This window comes from Ptiloglossa arizonensis, chromosome 3 (genome assembly GCF_051014685.1).
Source record: "Ptiloglossa arizonensis isolate GNS036 chromosome 3, iyPtiAriz1_principal, whole genome shotgun sequence".
Classification (NCBI taxonomy): domain Eukaryota; kingdom Metazoa; phylum Arthropoda; class Insecta; order Hymenoptera; family Colletidae; genus Ptiloglossa; species Ptiloglossa arizonensis.
This window is the reverse complement of record NC_135050.1, coordinates 29,261,339-29,283,246: the sequence shown is the minus strand read 5'-3', so window position 1 is coordinate 29,283,246 and position 21,908 is coordinate 29,261,339. Positions and strand designations below refer to the sequence as shown.

Below are 21,908 nucleotides of genomic sequence, written 5' to 3'. Positions count from 1 at the left end.
CATGGATAATAATGATTACCTTTGGTAGTTTTCTGGTAATTCCGATATATATACGTACATACTTACATACATACAGCGTATACCTTCTGATCACCAAAGTCCATTAAGTGAAAAACACTAAATTCCACTCATTCCCTCAGATGAAATTTGAAGGATTTTAATAAAATTTTCATTGATCCATCTATTTTCAGATCCTATTTTGTAATACCACATATTCTAAGGAAAGAATAATCGAACAATGCTTGCAATTTTTATATTTTTTTTTCTTCCATTTGTAATTTAGGATCAGATTAAGGGAATGGAAACAAAGCGGGGAAAGAAAGAACACTACTCGTTTTTCTATTTATTCTTATATTTTAAAAAACTTTTATACATGAGCAATCGATTAGCTCGCCATTATTCGCGACGAAAAATGGTTTCTTAACATTTTTCTTTGTGACAAAACTTTCCTAGATTATACGAATTCTGTTAAACGTTCTGTTTCGAACGTAAACGACGCAAATCTAACTTTAGATCTTTCAAAAACGAGAGAGAAAGCTCGCATTCTTTTTCTTTCTCGACTTGCCAAAGCTATCGAAACGTCGTACTCACGGACACGTATTGCATTAATGTTTGGAGTGGTAGGGAATATGCCATTATATATAACTGGTGTCTGATCGACTATCGATTATAGTTTATCGAACTACGGGAAAATGTGTCGATTCGATGTCTGCTATGGTCTGCTACTGTTGTCGAATAAAATATTGTGTTTGTGAAACATTAATTTTTTGACATAAAAAGATATTATTATATCTATGTGTTTGGTTGTAGTAGATTAATTTATTAAATTTATGTCGTTAATAATGTGCAATTTGAGAAGCATTTTCTGGGAGAACGCTGTCTGGAAATTGACTTTATAAATGTTGAATAGGTTAGTGCATTCTAAAAAACATTTCTTCTAAGTGTAATATTTTACTACATTATTTAAGAAATTTATTTGAGGAAAAATATACCTTTAGAACTGAATTTGCGACATTTGCATGCGTATTTTATTTAAAAAATTAAAGGCTAGAATAATTACTAATTTTTATTTTTATTTTTAAATTTAGAAAATATATATACTATAATGGATCGAGGCAAAGCTGGTATTGGTAGAGGTGCGAAAAGTAAGATTGCTCAACATCCTTCTGACTTATTTGCACTTGGTTCCAAAAGTTCACGTAATGAAAGTTCTGATGTTAAAAGACCAGGTGTTATTCATCCTAAACCAAGTAGTAGTTCTTCGACTTCTGGTAAATGAAATGCTGATGATGGTTTTTTATTAAAAATTTAATAGAAATTAAATGGAATTTTTTAAAAAGTTTGATTTTTTAATTTTAATTAATGTGAAATTATTTAGGCAATGATAGAAAGAAAGAAGCACCATCAGGATCACTTCAGTCTTTTCAGTATATTCCACAAAAGAAACCTAAGCTTGCAACCCATGTTTCTCATCAGCGACCTCCATTTTCGAGTGCTGAAGCTTGGGAACTAGTAGCCATAGATAGCGACCCAGCAGATTTTGTCCCAATGGTTTTGGAAGCTAATGATAACGATGAGGGTGATAAAGTTATAGGCATTATTTGTGGTGCCATCAAGACGCTTAAGAATCAAAAATGGAAGCCTGATGCACTAATTTATATGGGATTATTGTACTTAGCAAAAATTCGTCCATCTATTTTTTCAAATGATTGTATATTGCATGCACTCTCATCATTACTGAAACGGGATCAAGCGCACAATTACAAAACTAAAGGAAACCCATTGGTCCCTGTACTTGCAGCTAATTTATTAATGAAAGGATTTCATGATAAGAGAAATTGGCCAGAAATTTTTGTTAAGGTTATCCATATGTATTTTATGTTGATATTTATTTTGGTTATATTTAATATTTGATTTAGAATTAAATCTATTTTTGTTTTTGTAGCTGTATATTGAAGATGCGTTAGGTGAGAGAGTGTGGGTTGATCACGAAGAATGTAAAGGTTTTGTCGATAATATTTTAACAGGATTTAATACGCGGCATCCTCCAAAAAGCATTTTACAACCGGAACTGTCTGTTCTGACACCGCGTGATTGTCACAGTCCATCTACTGTAGATGATGAAGACCCAGGATCTTCATCTGTACAATTTTCTGGAGATAAAGAAAAAATTGAATTTCCTGTGACTCCCAGATATACTCATTGTATAGAGAATATAGAATTTATTGTACTTGAAGCTATAAAAGAGCAGTTAAATAGACGGCAACCAGAGTCAATTACCAAGAACTTTTTAAGACTATTGTCTTCAGCCTGTGGTTTTGTAGAGATCAGAAACATTGCAGTTCCCCGATTAGAAGTGTGGCTACACAATCCTAAACTGATGAGACCTGCTCAAGAATTGCTAAGTTACATTTGCTACAATTGCACTTCTCACACACAAAGGGACATCGAAGTTATAAGTCAATTAGTGAAGATGAGATTGAAAACCAAAGCCGTGATTAATCTATACTTAAATGGTGTGAAAGAACTAATCGGCTTACATCCTGAAAACTTGTCCACAATTTTAAAACATACAATTTATAATGAATTATCGAATGCACGAAATCCGAATAATATGCCAATGTTGGGTGTAATGTTTCAAACTTTACCTGAGCAATCAGCCAAATTACTCGCAGAAATATTTCAAGATTTATTAATGAACCGAGAAGATTATCTTAGACCCCTCCGTGCCTTACTTCGAGAAATAGTGCGTGTATGCCGACATGACATTAATTTAATTACTTTTACACGCACATTAATGTCAGAAAGACAAGATATAGCACAACAGTTGCTCAACTTTGAATTCAAAGAACGAGTCTTCATTTCTATTGCGGATCTATTATGTTTGTGTATGTTGTTAGCTATCAGTCCACAAGTTAAGGAAGCTGCAGCCCTGGCACAAAGAGGTGATAAAAAAGACATTACTTTGTTGCATCAATTTCAAAACATGGTAGCAACAATACAATTTGAAACAGTATTGTGGTTACAAAATTCGGCACCGCAAATGTACGGCATTGGTAAAAATGAACTACTTCATGCTCTGCATAAAATTTTATTACTTGAATCTCCAGAGCAGTACTATAAATTGGACAATTGGCCTCCTGAATCTGACAGAGTATTTTATTTACGTCTTACTTCTGATGTTCCTCTACTACAGAATACCCTTTTGAGGCTGTTATTAATTGGTTATTCAAAAGTGAGTATACAAAATAGTAAATTCAGTTTAATTTTTTCATATCAAAGTATTTAATATATTTTTAATAATATAATTCTGACATTAAACATTAAGAAATTTACATCTTATAACTTAGGATAATGGCATTACTCATTCGGAAACATTAGATTTGGTGGATCAATTAATACGACGAGCGGCGGCTAATTCAACGGAAAGTTTTCCGACTTTACAAGCAGATAAATTAGACATAATTGATCTTATTTTCAATCTTTGCATTTATCAACCACCTGGAACCATAAATATACCATCCAGGTATTTCAAAATATTTGCAATACTATAAATTCAATTAGCTCGCATATTTTTATATTCATTATTACTAATTTCTTCTTATTTAGTTATGTACCACCAACTTTGGCAATATCAAATCTTTATTGGAAAGGATGGATAATGTTATTAGTACTAGCTGCTCACAATCCATCTGCCATTGGTGCTGTTGCATGGAAGCGATATCCTATTTTACGAACTCTTATGGAAATGTGTATTACCAAGTATGTTTAAAGGTTTTCAAAGTTTGAAGGTAAAATTTTTGCTAATGCATTGGTTGTGTAGTAAATTTATTTTAATATTATTTTGTAGCCATTTTTCATATCCTCCACCGACGATGGCATTACCAGAGATTATAGAACAAGAACGTTCAAAGGAATTGCAAGTTGAAGCTATAGAGAAACAAGAAATACTTGAATATGAGTCGCACCTAGCTGCTGCATCGACGAGGATACAAATATCTGAACAAAACAGTTTGCTATTATCGCAATTAATCACTATGGAACCAACTGGTATTGCTAGGAGGCCACCTTCGGCAATATTAGAACAAATACAATCGTTGAATGTGTCCCATAGGTTAGGGCATTTACTGTGTCGATCTCGAAAGCCAGACTTTTTGTTAGATATAATACAAAGGCAGCAGCAAAGTTCGTCCCAGAGCATGCCTTGGTTAGCAGATCTTGTACAAAATAGCGAAGGATCTCTTAGTCAATTACCTGTACAATGCCTTTGCGAATTTTTATTATCCACCAGTGCTCAAGCGGTAGAAAAGCAACCGAGACAGCAACAATTACTAGTGCATTTGCAAATGTTGTTAACTGATCCTGAACAAGATCGACAACATGCTTATGAAGTGTTAGAATATTTTTTAAGAAGACTGAGCAGTCAGCAAACTAACAGTCGCCTCCAAGCGATTACCGGCCTTAAAATGGTCCTTGGATCAATACCTACAGAGGAAGAATCTATGGATATAGATGGAGAAAACGAGAAGTAATTTGATAAATTTATCTTTCATGAAATTGTTTTAGATTGCAAGCTAAAGTAAACTTTTTTGCAGGGAAGTATGGCTTCTTCGCAAATTACCATCTATACCTCATTTCTTATCGGTACGATCTTTGGTTTCTACTGCTCTTCGTGGTGCTTGTCAGGTCGAGAACAATCCAGATCTTGTACACGCTTACATATCATATCTCGCTGCTCATACTGCGGATGACGAACTACCGGAATTGACCGATTTGGCCAACGAGATATCTCAACTAGTGGTTGAACGAAGCACGATCATAGCAGCGATTTTGCCGCAATCAGACTGCGATAATCCACAAGCTAAGCAAACTTTACACGCTTTTATGGCGATTTTCTGCAATTATTTAGAGAAAGCTCGATCCCCAAGAGGAGAGGAGTACACGTGGTCCGAAAGCCAGGATCAGATATTGGTACAGTGGAGTACAGGAGAAGATTGTACTATGCACATTTTGGTTGTACATGCCATGATAATTCTTTTAACGTACGACTCGTCCGATGATGATGTGTTGTTCAATATTCTGCTTGAAACATGGTTCCCGTTGAATTCAGAACCACCAAAAGCTTTTTTGGTTGATACAAGTGAAGAAGCTTTACTCATACCGGATTGGTTAAAGTTAAGAATGATTAGAAGTAACGTGCCGCGTTTAGTGGATGCTGCCCTTAAGGACTTGGAACCACAACAGTTGGTTCTTTTTATTCAAAGCTTCGGTATTCCTGTACCTTCGATGAGTAAATTACTTCATACCTTGGACGCTGGAGTGCAAATCGATCCAGATTCAGTTGGTGAAGCTGTGCTTGATAAGACATACATGGCGCAATTGGTCGAAGTTCAACATAGGAGAGGAGCTACGGGCGGGTTAGTTTTTGTACAAGTTTTAGAATTGATGGAACCACAGTTACCGGATGAAAATCCTGTGACTATTGGACAGTTGCAGGAACCGTTACCTCCTAGTGCTATGGTTCAAAAACAATCTGTCATACAGTGTTCCGTTAAAACGGACGTTCCACATTTAATTAACAGATTATTTATTGAAAATATATTAATAAATCAAAAGGTAGACGCGTACCGTCGATTGCATAAAACTCTGGCAAAAGATTTACAGAAATCTGCTAAAGAAAGCGGAGCTGTTGTATTAGCAATACAACATATATGTAGCGTGCTGAGCTCGATGCAAGTTAAACAGTTCTTGGCTTCGCTCGTTCATATGCCACAATATTCGTGCACGTTAATGCGGATAATATTGTTACCATTGAAAAAGTCGTCTACCTCAAAACACGTGGTTGAATTAGCACGTAATATGTGTTTAAATTTAATACAACTAATAGGTGATGTAAAAGCACCAGTTCTTTCGATTTTAAGAGACTTTGCAAATGTGCAATTAACAAAAGCACCAAAGAGCAGAGAGTTAACGATGTTAATGCAAAATCGAGACCCTGGATCTATCTTGGAGAGTACAGATCCTGTTAATCTAGAACCAGTGGGACGTAAGTTGTTAGACATTTGTCATAAGCAACAAAAAAATGATGTTCTTATTGAAGCAATGGCAAGATTGTTGGTAAGTGATAGTAACGAAGGCGTTCGAAGACCACGAACAGGCTTACTGATAGACTGGCTAGCTTCTGTTGAACCAGAATTGATTGGAACATGTCCCAATCTTCAAATGAAACTTCTTTTTGGAAAAACGAAGATACAAATGAAAATTGACAATAACGTTCTAAGCTCGCACTCATTTAGACCTTATTTGTTAACTTTATTAACGCACAGAGCAAGTTGGGCAACCTTGTATAAATGTGTTGGACATTTGTTGGACAAATGCGACGATGGGTAAGTAATATAAGTAATTTAAACGTTCAGGAAGATGAGCTAAGAATGTAATGGAATATTATGTTTACAGGTATGATCCAACGGCTGTTATAGATTTTTTGTGGGCGTTAACATGTAATCCAAAACTTTGGCAAGGCAGAGACAAATTTACACCGAAACACTATGTCCCGGAAAATATTTTACTTTTATACGAAAAACAGTTGTTGACACTTATAGCATATATAGTCGCGGAGGCTGTCATCATATGTAATTGTCAAAGTAGAAACACTGCACTTGCTCGTATGGATTCTCGTCTTGATTTATTATTGCACTGCGTGTCCACGGATGATCATTTGGTATCTAGCGTTGTAAGATACTTAGCTGATCGTATGATGAACAATTCAGAGTATGTATACTATAATACAATATAGTATGGTTTTTCATCTTCAAAAGAATGTGTATCTCTGAGCATTTCTATATTTTAATTTTTAGTGTAGATTCTGATATGGCACATCAATTTTTATTACACATGTATATGAAGATACCAAAGGTAATCTGTTACTTAGACACTTTCCAAACTAAAAAATTTGTTGGAGGAGCAAAGATTACAGAATGGACGGGTTCTGTGTTGGATTGTATGAGCCACTCTTTGTTAACGGCTTTAGCAGCGACACCAAGACAAAAGTCATGGAATTCTAAGTCTCAGGACTTTGAATTATGTGCCAGAAAAATGGCTGCTGTACATCCGATCTTAGTTTTACGACAACTTCCAATGTTAGCGTCGTCATTAATGGGAAGATGTTATTTGGAGTTCAGCCAATTTAGATCAGGTCATCATTTAAATCTTTTTGTACAAGTAATGGGACTGTTGGAGTTATTGCAACCACATTTGTTTAATGAAGAGCACCAAACTGCTTTGGAAGACACGTTAGAAAATTATTTTCAATGTTTTCAGGTATGTTTTCATAGATCTATAATTAAGTTTCATAGACTTAGAGATTTATTTTATTTCTAGAATTATGGACCGATAAAAGATCTCATATCACTCTTAAATAGATTTATTACATTGTTACAAGCATATATTTCTTATGATCCACAACGGGCATTAAAATATTTACAAAAACATGCTCAGGTTCTTCAGTAAGTAATGCCTTTGATTTCTGCTAGCAAGTTTCAAACATTAGCTTACACTTACATGTAGTGAATTGCAGGTACACTATCCAAACTTAGTTACACTGAGAACACTTGTATCAGGCATTCCTGTACCAAGAGAAGGTGAAGATGTAGAAGAGGTATTAATCACTGTTCCTCCTACCCCACCTCCTACGGAATCTATTATTCCGCAACATTGGCAGTCATTGTTAACTACTTTATCCAAACTACAAGGTGAAGGTACGCTTATTCAATATATTTTAATTTGAATAAAAAAATTTAATAAAACCAGTAACAGGCAAATTTTAGTATTATAATATCATTTTCAGATGTGTTTAATGCTCTTCAAGAAATAGAACATCTATCATCTCGAAAACCCTCAGTTTTGGAATCTATAACAGACAATATAGCAGAATTACTTGTCTCTCCACAAAGTAATATAAGGTCTCTTGCTCATACTTTATTGGCGAGGGCATTGAAACATCGGCCTACATCAAATGCAAATATATTATCTGCGTTTCAGAAATGTCTAGACAGTCCTAGAGCTGACATTCTAATGTCGGCTCTAGAAAAGTTGCCAGAGATTGTATTGTGTATGCAAGGTAAGCTATTTTATTATTTAATTTTTTATCACTCGATAAATGTACAGTCTAAAAATTTGTATTCTGTTTCAGAACATGCTTTACCATTGATGCAGAAAGTCTTTGAATTAGGAGTAAATTCCAATGTGAATACTATACCATATATAAATAGAACCATTGCTCTGTTAAATACACAGCAAGGTTGTTAATATTATAAAAACTGTAATTTTTTATTTTGTATAAAATAAGATTGTAAATTTTTTATAAAAAACAGAATTACTGTACTTATTTTATTTCCTTCACGTAGTAGTACATAATCCTTTATAGGAAGTCAAGTTATATACAAAAAGATAATTGACTCTTTGTAGATACTTTGAATTTTACTTTTTGGCCTTAATATGTACATCATACATTCAATACATTTGTGGTTACAAAATTACAGTAATATATATACATGTACAAATTTGTACCCAAAGTTACAGGACTTTCTTTTTATGCTATACATATAATATAAATAACATAAGTATATACATGTACATGTTATACAATTAACTATAAAATACTTGTATGTCATAGAAAGGCTTCTGGTGGTACATTGTTTACTGTATACATGTTCATAAATGTTGTAATAGCAGTTCTTATATCCCAATTGGCTTCTTCAAGATATTGGTGACAAAACTTCATGTTCATTGTTGTTAATTCATGTAGAAATGATAGTAATTGTTCTTTTTCTGAAACACTGAACACAGTTGGAACAAATTTTGGTGAATTTCTTGTTTCGAATCTCAGTTCACTATTGCCTGATAGATTACTATTGGCAGGTGTTCCATCAAGATAACACTGATCATTGATAATGCAATATTCATCATCTTCTTTTTGCATAATAATGAAAGTCCTATTGAAGAACATTGGTGGACATGAAACATCTCGAAATGAAAACTGTCCTTGTACAGAAATTGCGAGATGGCTTTCTCCTTCATACAATGAATCAACATGAAATGATTTAAAATTGTGTATGGTAGGTGGTTGACTTCTGAGTGCAGAAATGATTTTCTCTGGGCCACGTAATAAAAATTCTTGACACTTGGCATAATCAACAAATTTAAGTAAATTTCTATTTGTAACAAATGTTTTAGTTATTTGCTTATGAACATAATTTATAACTGGCCCTAGTGTCATAGAGTAAAGTGCATCTCTATCGTATAATCCATTCATCACTTGTCTATCATCTTGATCATATAAAGTAAAATAATGCTTTACAAATTGTTTGATAAGACAAGTTTTTGTACCATCTCTTAGAAAGTTGCTTTGAATATTAGGAACAAACTTTTGTTCTGTATCTATTACAATTCCGTCTAATTTTTGTAGATGAGGAAAAACATTTTTTACTGCTTGCACATAATCCTGACACTTGTTATATTTTGCGCACAATGGATTTCCATCCAACCAAAGTTCACTTATTTTGAATTCACTAAAATATCGTAAATAATCCACATCTCCAATGTGATTATATCTTAGATCTAATTTGGTCAAATGATAATTAAAAAACTTCTCAAACAGGATAATGGCAGTAATTTTATTATATTTTAAACTTAGTTCACGGATAGGTAGTCTTGAATCGCGATTAGTACTTAAGATTCCCATTCTGGTGCATCGTAAAACAAATTGTAATACTTTAGGCACAGATACAGGACAAAATATAGAGCCCAAAGACTTCTCATTCTCAAAATCATCAAGATTTAGTACTTTTTTTGTGTGTTCGTATCTATAATATAATGCTTGTGCTACGATTCTATTTGGATTCAGTTGTAACTCTTGGGAATCTAAGAATCCCAATACAATATCAATGTGTAACTCCTGCCCATTCAGCAAAGTCACACATAAACCTTGCTTAACAAGATTTTCAATGGCACTGGGGGTACATTTTGCTAAGAAAGTACTTTTATTTGAGCTTTCTTCTTTATACATAACAGGCAGTATGATTTCAGGGTCGCAAGCGACAATGATTCTTTTCAACACTTCCGTCGCTTTGCATTGTCCTACGTTGTAAACAATGAATTTATGCCACAAGTCTTGACGCGATGCTAAAGTAGATTCTTGACTATTGAAAGATGGTTTAATATACGTCAATCGCAATGGTTCCCAAACAAGCGTGCTCTCGGTAACTTCTGTGCTTGCCATTATTCTTACTATCGTGTGTTACAACACACGATGTGTCTTCACATCACAAAACAATTAAATTACGATAGTTAACAAATTTCAAAATTACATTACCATATGATTAGTTAATTTATTAAATTTATTCACGAATGAAATAATTTCAAAGGATTAAAAACTAATTACAATAAAATAATTCTACATAATTATAAAATTAAATATTGATTTTTATACGTTTAATAGGGTACGTAACAATATATAATCTGTTTGGATGAAAAGTGTTTCAGAGAATGCATCACCTCTTCAATAAAGTTAATAATAAAACATTTACTGCCATTATTCATCGTGCGATGTTATACGGAATTCCATATCTCTAACTTGGATCAAGTTCTTAGTTACAGGAGCGTACTAAATGGGAGACATTTTCCCCTGGTGTAAAACTATTCGTCAAAATAATTAAATGCAAAATACATCAAATACTACATATGGTTTGCGTAGAATTTAAAATTTTTTAAACGCATAAATGAAATATTTTGTCGTTATTCAATTTTTTAGATTCATTTCTCAAAGTTCATTAAAATCTCCAATTTACTAATTATAGTGTTCTTAAAGGGACTCGGTTTATAGATGAAATAGTTTGTAAATGTAAGTATCGTTCTTATATTTATTTATATCCTTTTTATTATTTCTACGTTAGTTCACTAACAAGAATAGAAATTGTAATATGATGATAAAATGTATTGATATTAATTTTGTACATAATAAATTAATTATGTATCTCCGTCTCTTTTTTGTGCGGTTTTTGAGAATATAAATAGTGTAAGTTATAAAATATTGAAAAGATAATTGCTTAATTTCTAATTTAACATATGCTGTTCAATTTACATATTAAATCCATATTACTGGATCCATATTACATTTGATCAATTATATTGTAATTAAATTTAAAATTGACACAATGTAAGAAAATAATTTATGCGTAACTTAAATTGTAATTATATTGTACTATGTTGTACTGAATATTATATATTATGTAGAAAAATAATCTCTTTATAGAGATCCTAATTCTTATAATGAAAAAAAGTGGTAGAAACATTCATCGTTAACAGCACTGTCAACAATAAAAACTTACCAGAACATCGTTTATTGAATATTAATTTTGTCAAGAATAGTCATTATATTTTTATGTTTAAAAGATAATGTTAGAAATAGATAGTTTCGATTTAAACAAGGAACCATTCGATCTATCGAAATGTCGAGAACTATCGATTTCTTTTTACAGTTGCCAGAAGTCGTCTTATTGCCATTCAGTGATTGTTTCTTTGTTAGATCAACTAGTTTATTGTTGGAAAAATGATAATTTCACGAGGCGCAAGGATTTTAAAAACTGCATGCCATTTTAACAAAGTAAAGACTGCGGCAATAAATTTAAACCTAAATCGTTTCAGTCATGGGTAAATTAATACATAGATTATATAATTTTTTTGAACAGAGGTTATGTTTCGATATATTCATTCTTTATTTGTATTTTTTATGAAACTTTAAATATTTAATTGATATAAAATTTTTAATAAAAACTTTAATAAATAATTTTTAGTTTACTTTATTTCTTTTATATCCTATTAAAATTAAGATTTTAAAACAGAATTCAGTTTTTTACAAAATAGTATTTCTGGAAAAATAAAGATATATTGGAAATCTTTTATTTTAGTGAATGGTATTATCGACGTACGCCGGATCCTCAAAAAATTCATATAATAATAGCCGAAATAACTGCTGGAGTTGCTTGGTGGTGGTTTCTATGGAACATGTATCATGAATTTGATGTTCTTTTGAAAGTGAGTAACATAAATACTATTTGTACTATTTTAATTACTATTTGTATTGCAAGGAATCGATCTGAATATAAATTAATTTTGTTTAAAGTTACAGTCAATTGTAATAATGTAACAAATGAATGTGTATTAATTCTTTTATTTATATACATGATATACATACAGAATAATTCTATCATCGATGAACTCAAAGATAATGCTGCTATCTAATTCTTTGTTTGTACATAGTGATGAAATGGCCAATGTCCTTGTTGCGTTAATGATTGGTTGTTGACAACACCTATTGCAGAATAGACTACTGTATTTGTAACAACTGTGAACTAAAAATAAGACTTATATAGGAATATTACTGGGATGTTTAGGTGGTGGCATTGTCTTTGAGTTCACTGGCAAGAAATTTACTTATACAAAAAATTTACACTTTTAATACAATCACAAGATGATTCCAAATTTGATTATACTTCATAACTTCATGAATTTATAACAGATTTTGTAACTTTGTATTTTACACATCCAGGGTGAAATACCAGCTCCAATTCCAGAGCATTGGACAGATGAAGAATTGGGAATTTTTCCAGATAAGTAGACTTTGTTTACAAAGCCACAATTGCACTCAATATCCCATTTGTAACTTAGTATCCAATACAATATCAAATATATTATATGTATTCAATAATATAATAGCAAGATATTGACTAAGTTAATAGTAATTTTTTGCATAAAATATTGTTTCAATAAATTATTTCAATAAATAGAATTGTTATATTATTTAAAAAAATATTTTTTATTTCTAATTTTATTATATTATTAAACAATTTGTAACAATGTTTGGTAGTAACTTAATGCAAAAAAAATAAAATGGAAAATTAGAAAATGTGTAAACATAATGAATTTATTTATATAAATTTCATGTAGCAGAGAATTTGTATTGTAAATGTTTATACATATTATTCTTAATTACACGTTGGCACCTTAATAGCCACTGTTTTGGTTTCAATATATTCCTTTAAACCGTCTGCACCCCTAAAAACAAACATTAAATTCAATAATACTTTATCTTTGTAATATTTTTCTGAAAATAGTGTTAAACTTACAGTTCACGTCCAATGCCTGAATGTTTAAATCCACCAAATGGAGTTTGTGGTGTAATGGCATCATAACAATTTACCCTATTTAATATTTACTCGATTTACAAATATTCATTATTACATGCACACGCTAAATAGATGATTAATATTTTGATTCCTTACCAAACACTACCAGATTGTACTGCTTGTGCAAACACTAATGCTTTATTAATGTCGTTGGTAATCACACCTGCAGCAAGACCATATTCTGTATTGTTTGCACGTTCAATAACTTCATCAAGTCTTTCAAATTTCAAAATGGATTGAACAGGTCCAAATATTTCTTCTTTAGCAATTCTCATGTTGTCAGTTACGTTAGAAAATACAGTAGGCTTAGAATACAATTGAGACGATTATGAAAAAGAATTGTTTAAATAACAGAACAAACAAAATTCAAATATGAAATTATACCTTAATAAAGTAACCAATATTGCCGTGTTGTTCTCCACCAGTTTCCAATATTGCACCTTCATCTTTTCCCGACTTAATCAATCCTAAGATCTTGTCAAACATATTTTGATCGATTTGCGGGCCTTGTTGTGTCAGGGGATCGAAAGGGTCGCCAACTTTCGTTTCGAATGCTAATTGTTTGGCATAGCTGACAAATTCATCATAGATTTTAGAATGTACAAAAGTACGCGAGCCAGCACAACAATTTTGTCCATGATTTGTGAATATTGCCTGGTATGCAATTTTTACCGCTTTCTTAACTATAGATTGTTTTTAATTACTATCTTACTCTATATAATATAAATATAATAATGGTTTATATAATACATTACCAACATACCATCAACATCGTCAAAAACGACCACGGGACTTTTGCCACCTAATTCAAGACTAATACGTTTGAGATTACTCTTAGCAGAAGCTGCCATTATTAGGTGACCGATCTACGAGTTAAATATGAATTTTCAGTATTAATTCATATTTAATTGAATAGTCAATAATTGGGTACCTCTGTAGATCCAGTGAATGCAATTTTACGAATGTCCGGATGTTCAGCAATAGCTGCACCAGCTGTTGGACCATATCCTGTAATAACATTTACAACACCTGGAGGAAATCCAGCCTCTCTAGCAAGTGCTGCAGCATAAAGTGCAGACAGTGGGGTCTGTTCAGCTGGTTTGAAAACAATAGTACATCCTGTAGCCAATGCTGGAGCCCATTTCCATGCCAGCATAAGGAGAGGATAGTTCCAAGGAATAATTTGTCCCACTACACCGATTGGTTCTTTTCGTGTATACGTAACCAAATTTCCATCTATATAATAAATGTTGTTAACATTTTTTATAGAGTATGCTTAACAATCACTCATAAATGTAAATATACCTGCTGGAATTGTATCACCAAGGATTTTATCACACCATCCAGCATAATAACGAATTACATCTATGCTTGCGTATATATCATAAACTGCATGCTGATATATTTTTCCAGTGTCTAAAGTTTCAAGAGTGGCAATATAATCTAAATCACGTGCAAGGAGATCTGCAAACTGCAATATTATATTACAATATTAAAGAATAAAAATATAAGAATAATCTTTTTTTCTAAACATCTCCAAAACATTTTAAGATTGTATAATAAGCAATATACCGTATGCATAAGCTTCCCACGAGCAGATGCATCCATGTTTCGCCATTTTGATCCTCTGCTAAATGCTTGTTTTGCAGCTGCAACTGCCTTGTCTACATCTGCCTGTATACATAATATAAATATGTATATATGTAAATAGTTTATTACAAAAAAAATTGGTTTAATATTATATCAGTTATAAATTACAAGTATAAAAAAGAGCATAATTTACCTTGTCACCCTCTGAGACTTCAGCAATAATAGTATTATCGGCCGGATTTATAGTAGAAAATTTTTTATCACTTTCGGCGTTCACAAACTCGTTGTTGATAAACAACTAAAAACACGTATTGCATAATAACAATTCTAAAATACGCACGATTTCTATATAACTTATCCTGAAAAATATTTCCAGGAAGTTAAATCTAATAATGTAAAAATAAATTATTTACCTGCGTGTATTTAATATCTGGTATTTTATGCGTCATATTTTATCTGCTCTCTTCGCTGGTCCGTCAGTGTATAGTACGTGATTCGTTTGGGACAGGGTTAAATACAGTACCCTCAACTGAGACAGTAGATAAGGATAATTATATCTTATTTGTGCAGAGGAGTAAATAAAATTAAAATACCTCTTGGTCTTATATGAAACCAGTTAATCCTATATACATATTTGAAACAGATGAATTGCATAACAAAAGGAAACAAAGATTTTACTTCGTGGAAAGTAAAAATTCTGTTTTTTCGCGCGTAATACTTATAAAATTGAACTTTTACAACTCTATAAGGCTTTTAGCTATTTCCCTATACTTGTGTAATAAATACACAAATATTCGATAAGTACATGTCATGATAAATTTGAAACAAACACGATACGTTTATATATATATAGTTACGGCTTATATTTACCATTTTATCTTACATTATAAACACAACAATAATATCATCAATTTTAAATTAATCCAATAAATTTGATTCGGCAGTATATAATGCATGTATAGTAGACATTGAATATTTCAATTATTGAAGAAACAATGTTTGTATCAAGACAATTTAAAATATGTCTCAATGGAAGTAAAATTAAAGAATATTGGGATTGTTCGCATGGTATTATACTATATGAGAAAATAGTTACTCATCTGTCACATAGTTTTAACAATTTTTTAATCGTGTTCATTCAAATCATTGGCCGAAAAAATATAATTTTAAACGAAAAAATTTCTCTTCAGTTGCTGCGGACTATTAAATCGATAAGTTTCGTCCTATCTCTGAAGAGATAGCCGTCACGTGGAAATCATTCGTGGTCAAAATTGAAACCGAATTTTGTGAAATTTTAAGAAACAAAAGAAAATGTGATTTCGAGTTATATAGTAAACAATATTTTTAGTTCAATCAGAAAATTAAATGAAACCGCAGACATTATTGATATTTGATCGAATTTCATTATCGTTAATTTGAAGAGGTATTTGGCATGGATGTTAAAGAAGATTCCTTGAGGGAAACTCCCCGGCAGCTTCCATCCGATGGAACCGGTGACACGGTAAATCCGTTAATTTCAAAATAATAATATACATAATTCCTTCTGTCTTATAGTAGATCAATTATATATAACTTTATGAAATGTATAAGATACCATTTGTTGAAAAAAATTAACAATCGTTAGGCTAGACGTACATTGACCGTAGAATAACGCAGCACAGCACAGGATTTTGTAAACAATTTAAACAATTGCACACCGCACTTAGTCGCGTGAATTACTGACGCAATAGCCATAATTATTTATACAATGTTGTGCTGCACTACGTCACTCTGCGTTCGAAGTTCGCCAAGTCCCATATGTAAAAATAAAGAATTTTTGAACATTATCCGGAGTTTTTGGTTCCTTATGTGTTTTGGGGCATTTTAGTAAAATTTGTAATTAATATCACTAACATAAATATATTTAAAATCTATTAGTGGCAACTGATTAAAGTATTTGAAGGCACGTATAAATGTGAAACGTACTGCACTAAAGCTGTCCCTGTTCTTATCAGAGTCGATTAAATAGACACTTGATATATGAAATAAAATAATGTTCTTGATTTAATCGATTTTACACAACATACGTACATAAAATTATCTTGTGGAAGGCAAGTAGGGATCGACGCGTATTATATAAGATAGAAAGGATTTAACTTCTTTCTTGCCAAAAGTGAGAACAAAATAGTACGAGAGTTAGAGGAAGATAAAGCAGTGGAATTGCTTATTTTTGGAAATTATTCAATGCAATTTTATTGATAAAAATTTGAACAATTTTTGGGAGAAGAACGGTTCGGTGATTCTTTTTCAATTTTGTATTTCCTTATTAAATGAAATACGTGAATATGAAACGAAATTTGATTAATTAATTTTCTTCTGTACGTATATTCACCGAATTCATCTGTATACTAATCAGTGAACAGTCGTCATCCAATTTTTAAGATCTCCCTCCAATATAAAATGTTTTTAAAATGATTTTTTGTATAGCCTGCTGTACTCTGTCCTGCAATGGAGCCTACCAATGGTGAAACAGTAGAAAAATTACCTGCTTACTTTCCCCAACCAGAAGATGAATTTCCAACACAACCGGAAGGATCTATGGAAGCGATTGGTCCGTGGGCAACGGGTCGCGTAACGTTTTCTCCTAAGGATGGTTTAATAGGAACGAGACCTGTTGTCGATCGATATTCTGTAACCCAAGTTGGAGCATCTCAATGGAGAGCTAACAATCAGAAGTTTTTCCAATTATCGAATGAAAAGATTCGAGACGCCCAGTATGCGGGCAGACGTTTATACTAACTTTCTTACGATCGATCTAAATATTTATTCTTTTCATTGTGTATAGTAATACAATCATGGTAATGATTTTAGGCTTGCTGTAAACAACGCGAAACAATGCGTCGATCGATCGTACAGAAAGGCGGACAAAACGCAATTGGAATCGACGAATCATTTGAAGAGTCGAACGAGGGATGTACATGGTTGGAAAACCGAGCTGGAACATGTGCTAAATGATATTACCAAAGAGATAGAATTACTAGAGGCTGAACGACGAAGAGTGAAGTATTCCTTATCGGTTCTCACGGTTCCTGAATCGATTGCTGGGGAATTTGTACAGTTACGATCTAAACGACTCGAATCTGATTTAATCCGGGACGAAGTTGAGGAGGAGCTAACAAAAGTTAATATCCATTCCTAATGACATTTTAGTATGACAAATTTGTAGCAACATCGTTAAAATGAGAATGCTAAGCGTGATCTATTACAAAACTTACAAGTGTATCTTATACCCTGGAACTAAAGAGACTGCTTCCGTCAGTCGATAGTAGGAATCCGAAATGAACTCTACCCAAATATGTTAAATTCTTGATTTATTTATCCGAAGATTTCCATTTTTATTTACATCGTGATATTTGTATTAGTATCAATTATAATACATTTGCATATCTCGTTAAATGATGTGGTAGGAACAACGCTACAATAGCCTTGAGTGGCTAATTCAATGTGTTCTAGGAAACGGATTTATGTTTTTAGTTCTAGGAGTATAGCATGCGCTTATAAATGTTATGACATTGTTTTAGAATCACCTTGTATATTATTAGACATACAAATTCATTTTTGCAGGAGGTAGCACTTTGTTTCGAAATACGTGATTTATTCAATAGAATTCGCGAACAAATAGAAATGCAACTGATCGAATTAAAGGCTGCTAAAGCAAGAATGGAAGTCGATTGGACCGATAAGATAGACACTTACGATATCGATACTCACTGTACACAATTAAAAAACGATTCTCCTGTTATACTGTGGGCACCTGGTGCTACGAGATTTCCGGCAGAGTATGTATCAAAGTTGATACGATTCAATTGAGCCTTAAAACAAGATTCTTTAAGCTTTCCTTTTTACCGACAGACAATCGACACCCGCGAGTTACGAACATTACACGCGGGAAAGTTTAACCGATGGGGAAGCCGCGATACAAAAATCAGAGAACCTGAGGTCCACTTTGAACGCTATGTACATAAATTCCGTTAAAGATCTTCGTGATCAAGCGTCACGTGTGGATCTCGTTCTAGGTGAAAAAATTAACCTTACGGAGGAAGTGCGTCTACAATTAGAGAAGGAATTGCTTCGTGTGAGTATCGTTTACTTCGGTAGTTCGCCTATTATAAGTGTTTTACTAGGATAAATGAGAAAAATTTTCTTTCAGTGTTTACACGAATTGGCGACCACCGAAAAAGAAATCGAAAAACTTCGTCAGTCAGCGAGGGGTTTGGATTGTGCAATGAAAGTGGCGCAAACACGATTAGCGAATAGATTACAACGGCGTAACGTCGAGAGTTGTCGCGATATACCCCAATTTGCGTAAATATTTTACAAATGAGTTTTTATCTACGATAATTAAGGAAGAAGTATCGAAATAAGATAATTATGATAATTGGCCATTTTCTATGAAACACATTTGTTGTGATAACACATACTTATGTTTCACTTAGGCTTGTAGACGAAGTGAAAATACTAAACGAGCGCACATCAGCCATGTTAGCAGATTTGAAACGAGCCGAGGAAACTCAGACCGGTCTGGTAAAGGCTAGAAGTGATCTCGAACACGAAATAATGGTGAAACGCAAAACATTGTACATAGACAAGCAGCGTGGACAATTACTACGCTCATTTTATCCTTCGGCTGAGGCCCTTTCCGGGTTTTAATTTTTGAATGCCTATGTCGCAATATTTTAATTTCTAAAAATAAATACAAAATATGAGAAACTTTTAGTAGGAACATTTGATAAAAACATATAATACGATTAATTCTATAAATGTATTTTGGAAGTACACGACTTATTCACGCAAAAATATAGCAGTTCTTAGAATTTATATATAATAGTTTTATAGTATTTTTGTTTTGATATTTTATACAAAAATGAAAAATATATGGCCTGAACATTTGGGGTTTTTTCGTATGATGCTACGTACATTTACATGTAATTAAATTAAGTATTACATATTTATATTTAAGTATAGCTTAATTTATCCTTATCGATTCGGAATTAGATTTATTATGATAAAGGTATATAATCATAGTTCATCGTGCGGTTGCAAATAATTCGCTACAAATTCGAATAAATCGTCAAAATTACGAGGACCATTGTATTCAGAAACTTTGAGTCCATCCCGATACAAATATAGAGTAGGAACGCTTTCTACTTCTTCTTCATTGCACAATTCTTTACTCGCATCGAGAGTACAGTCTACTTTAATTATATTCACATTTTTATTTGTAAAGAACTTCTTCCCAAGGTCTTCCCAAATGGGTGCTAAACGTTTGCAATGTCCACACCAAGGTGCAAAAAACTTAACAAATGAAATGCCATTTTCAATACCATGTTTAAAGCTCTCGCCAGTTAAACTAAGTACAGTATGTATTGTATGGTCTGAGTTATCGTTACTTTTCTCAAGCATTTTAGATACATAAGCTTTTAAATCTTCTTGAGTACGTTGTCCTGAATATTTATCCACCTATAAGTTCAATGTTCAAGCATTATTAAAGTTACTCCAGAAAAGTATAAATAGTAACAATTGCAACAATATTTAAACGTCACCTTCTTTCCATCTTCAATCCAGAGCAATGTTGGATATCCCTTTATATTAAATTGCCAACAAACAGCTTGATGTTGTGTACAATCTACTTTAGAAATTCTAATATAATTATTATTATTATTATTATGTAGACTGTTAGCTAATTCTTCCCAAGTAGGAGCTAATTTCTGACAATGATGACACCAAGGTGCATAAAACTTTACAAAATGGTAACCAGTAGACACATGCTTGTCAAACGTGTGCTTTGTTAGCTCTAATGAACCATTTACTGCTTCAAAAACCGGTGGTACCACATCTGCATTCTAATTCATAAAATAACAAATTAAAAAATTGGATACTATATATTATAACATAGTAGATCTTTGATAATTACCCCAAGAGTGGTACCTAGTTCATCATTGAGAAAAGAAATTAGAGAAGGCAAGTCTCTTGTACCTTCAAACTTTGTGCCTTTGGTTTCTCCAGCTTTAAAAAATTTGAATCTAGAATATTATTAAAACAAAAGTTCACTTTTTCATAAATAAATGTTTGTATAACTTGTAATGTTCCCAATATTATGTTCAATGAGCTGTTGCTATACGCACGTAGGGTAGCCAGTAACATCGTGTTCATTACACAAAATGCTGTCTGTGGTACAATCAACTTTAGCAATTACTATATTATTATCTTCTTCTTTTGATACTTCTGCTAACTGTTCCCAAGTGGGTTCAATTCTTTTGCAAAATACACACCTAGTAAGAATCAAAAAATATTTTAGTTTTTAATTTTAGTGTAATTTTATAATATATATTAATTGAAATCTGCAGAAATTCTTTATTTTTGTATATTGTACAATAACGAATATTTCAACAAATTTTTTCTTTAAATAATAACTTTTTGCTTGTCATAGTAAACATGAAAAAGTGTATACATACCATGGTGCATAGAACATAACAAAATGATTTTTCTTCTTAATTTCTGTCGAAAAATTGTCTTTGTTATATTGTACAGTGTGTACATCCTCTTGTTCACTGTTGACTTGACTCAGCATAAATATAAATAAAAGGATATATTTCTTTAACATGCTAGAACTCAACAGATACGTAGTCATGGCAATGAATAATTAATGCTTGAGTGAGTAATTAAATATTCCAAGTAAATATTGTATTGCTATTGGACGTAGAAAGACGAATAATTTAAAATTTTTAAACGTTGTATCGCAATTGTTTTGATCTTGAGGTCCCAGTGTTAGAAATCTAACTGTTTTTACAATATACTTTCAGAATTCATTCCACTTCACACTGGCCTTCCAGCCTCCCACGTAAATGGATCGAAACCGCCGATCCGCCCACCATATGTCACCACACATTGGCGGTAACATTTTACTATGAAATTACTGCAATCTATTCATAGTACAGTAATGTAGTAACTTTCTAAATAATTATTTTTATTTATTCAGAGTTGAATATAATTTTCAATGGAAACATTTAATATACAATTTTAAACAGTAAATAC

At 32.3% G+C, this 21,908-nt stretch overlaps 6 protein-coding genes across 14 annotated transcripts; 3 read left to right on the top strand and 3 right to left on the bottom strand.

Moving 5' to 3' along the window:
- The first annotated feature begins 734 nt into the window (after window positions 1–734).
- On the top strand, window positions 735–8,361 carry Ints1 (integrator complex subunit 1). 3 transcript variants are annotated; one of them, XM_076307224.1, is made up of 15 exons: window positions 737–910; window positions 1,089–1,271; window positions 1,379–1,860; window positions 1,946–3,235; window positions 3,351–3,526; window positions 3,610–3,762; window positions 3,851–4,528; window positions 4,596–6,386; window positions 6,457–6,771; window positions 6,858–7,320; window positions 7,381–7,505; window positions 7,567–7,757; window positions 7,847–8,051; window positions 8,088–8,119; window positions 8,192–8,361. In XM_076307224.1, exons 2-15 carry the CDS (start codon window positions 1,106–1,108, stop codon window positions 8,305–8,307), a joined length of 6,183 nt encoding a protein of 2,060 aa, XP_076163339.1. In that variant the 5' UTR covers window positions 737–910; window positions 1,089–1,105; the 3' UTR covers window positions 8,308–8,361. The 3 variants fall into 3 exon arrangements, with proteins under 3 accessions (XP_076163340.1, XP_076163339.1, XP_076163338.1); XM_076307223.1 differs by having other exon boundaries at window positions 738–910; window positions 7,847–8,119; XM_076307225.1 differs by lacking the exons at window positions 7,847–8,051; window positions 8,088–8,119; window positions 8,192–8,361 and having other exon boundaries at window positions 735–910; window positions 7,577–7,739.
- A 90-nt stretch (window positions 8,362–8,451) lies between these two features.
- Window positions 8,452–10,606, bottom strand: LOC143144391 (nuclear RNA export factor 2). The gene has a single exon (XM_076306741.1). It carries the CDS (start codon window positions 10,277–10,279, stop codon window positions 8,669–8,671), a length of 1,611 nt encoding a protein of 536 aa, XP_076162856.1. The 5' UTR covers window positions 10,280–10,606; the 3' UTR covers window positions 8,452–8,668.
- A 935-nt stretch (window positions 10,607–11,541) lies between these two features.
- Window positions 11,542–12,831, top strand: Ndufb2 (NADH dehydrogenase (ubiquinone) 1 beta subcomplex, 2, 8kDa). The gene is made up of 3 exons (XM_076305979.1): window positions 11,542–11,709; window positions 11,967–12,093; window positions 12,608–12,831. The coding sequence occupies exons 1-3, from the start codon at window positions 11,609–11,611 to the stop codon at window positions 12,674–12,676; spliced, it is 297 nt and encodes a 98-aa protein (XP_076162094.1). The 5' UTR covers window positions 11,542–11,608; the 3' UTR covers window positions 12,677–12,831.
- A 125-nt stretch (window positions 12,832–12,956) lies between these two features.
- LOC143144026 (aldehyde dehydrogenase X, mitochondrial) lies at window positions 12,957–19,502 on the bottom strand. 7 transcript variants are annotated; one of them, XM_076305973.1, is made up of 12 exons: window positions 18,585–19,502; window positions 17,359–17,502; window positions 15,248–15,363; window positions 15,028–15,132; window positions 14,817–14,918; window positions 14,550–14,715; window positions 14,176–14,480; window positions 14,008–14,110; window positions 13,629–13,927; window positions 13,341–13,549; window positions 13,185–13,259; window positions 12,957–13,113 (listed from the first exon to the last, which is right to left on the bottom strand). In XM_076305973.1, the coding sequence occupies exons 3-12, from the start codon at window positions 15,281–15,283 to the stop codon at window positions 13,044–13,046; spliced, it is 1,470 nt and encodes a 489-aa protein (XP_076162088.1). In that variant the 5' UTR covers window positions 15,284–15,363; window positions 17,359–17,502; window positions 18,585–19,502; the 3' UTR covers window positions 12,957–13,043. The 7 variants fall into 7 exon arrangements, with proteins under 7 accessions (XP_076162088.1, XP_076162086.1, XP_076162089.1 ...); XM_076305971.1 differs by lacking the exon at window positions 18,585–19,502 and adding an exon at window positions 18,089–18,127; XM_076305974.1 differs by lacking the exon at window positions 18,585–19,502 and having other exon boundaries at window positions 17,359–17,620.
- On the top strand, window positions 13,004–20,307 carry Tektin-a (Tektin A). The gene is made up of 7 exons (XM_076305970.1): window positions 13,004–16,335; window positions 17,301–17,587; window positions 17,685–17,994; window positions 18,438–18,652; window positions 18,726–18,948; window positions 19,024–19,178; window positions 19,310–20,307. The coding sequence occupies exons 1-7, from the start codon at window positions 16,267–16,269 to the stop codon at window positions 19,521–19,523; spliced, it is 1,473 nt and encodes a 490-aa protein (XP_076162085.1). The 5' UTR covers window positions 13,004–16,266; the 3' UTR covers window positions 19,524–20,307.
- Prtp (thioredoxin domain-containing protein pretaporter) lies at window positions 19,750–21,764 on the bottom strand. Its single transcript, XM_076305978.1, has 5 exons — window positions 21,329–21,764; window positions 20,999–21,145; window positions 20,788–20,896; window positions 20,417–20,716; window positions 19,750–20,333 (listed from the first exon to the last, which is right to left on the bottom strand). The coding sequence occupies exons 1-5, from the start codon at window positions 21,502–21,504 to the stop codon at window positions 19,893–19,895; spliced, it is 1,173 nt and encodes a 390-aa protein (XP_076162093.1). The 5' UTR covers window positions 21,505–21,764; the 3' UTR covers window positions 19,750–19,892.
- Between the last annotated feature and the right edge of the window lie 144 nt (window positions 21,765–21,908).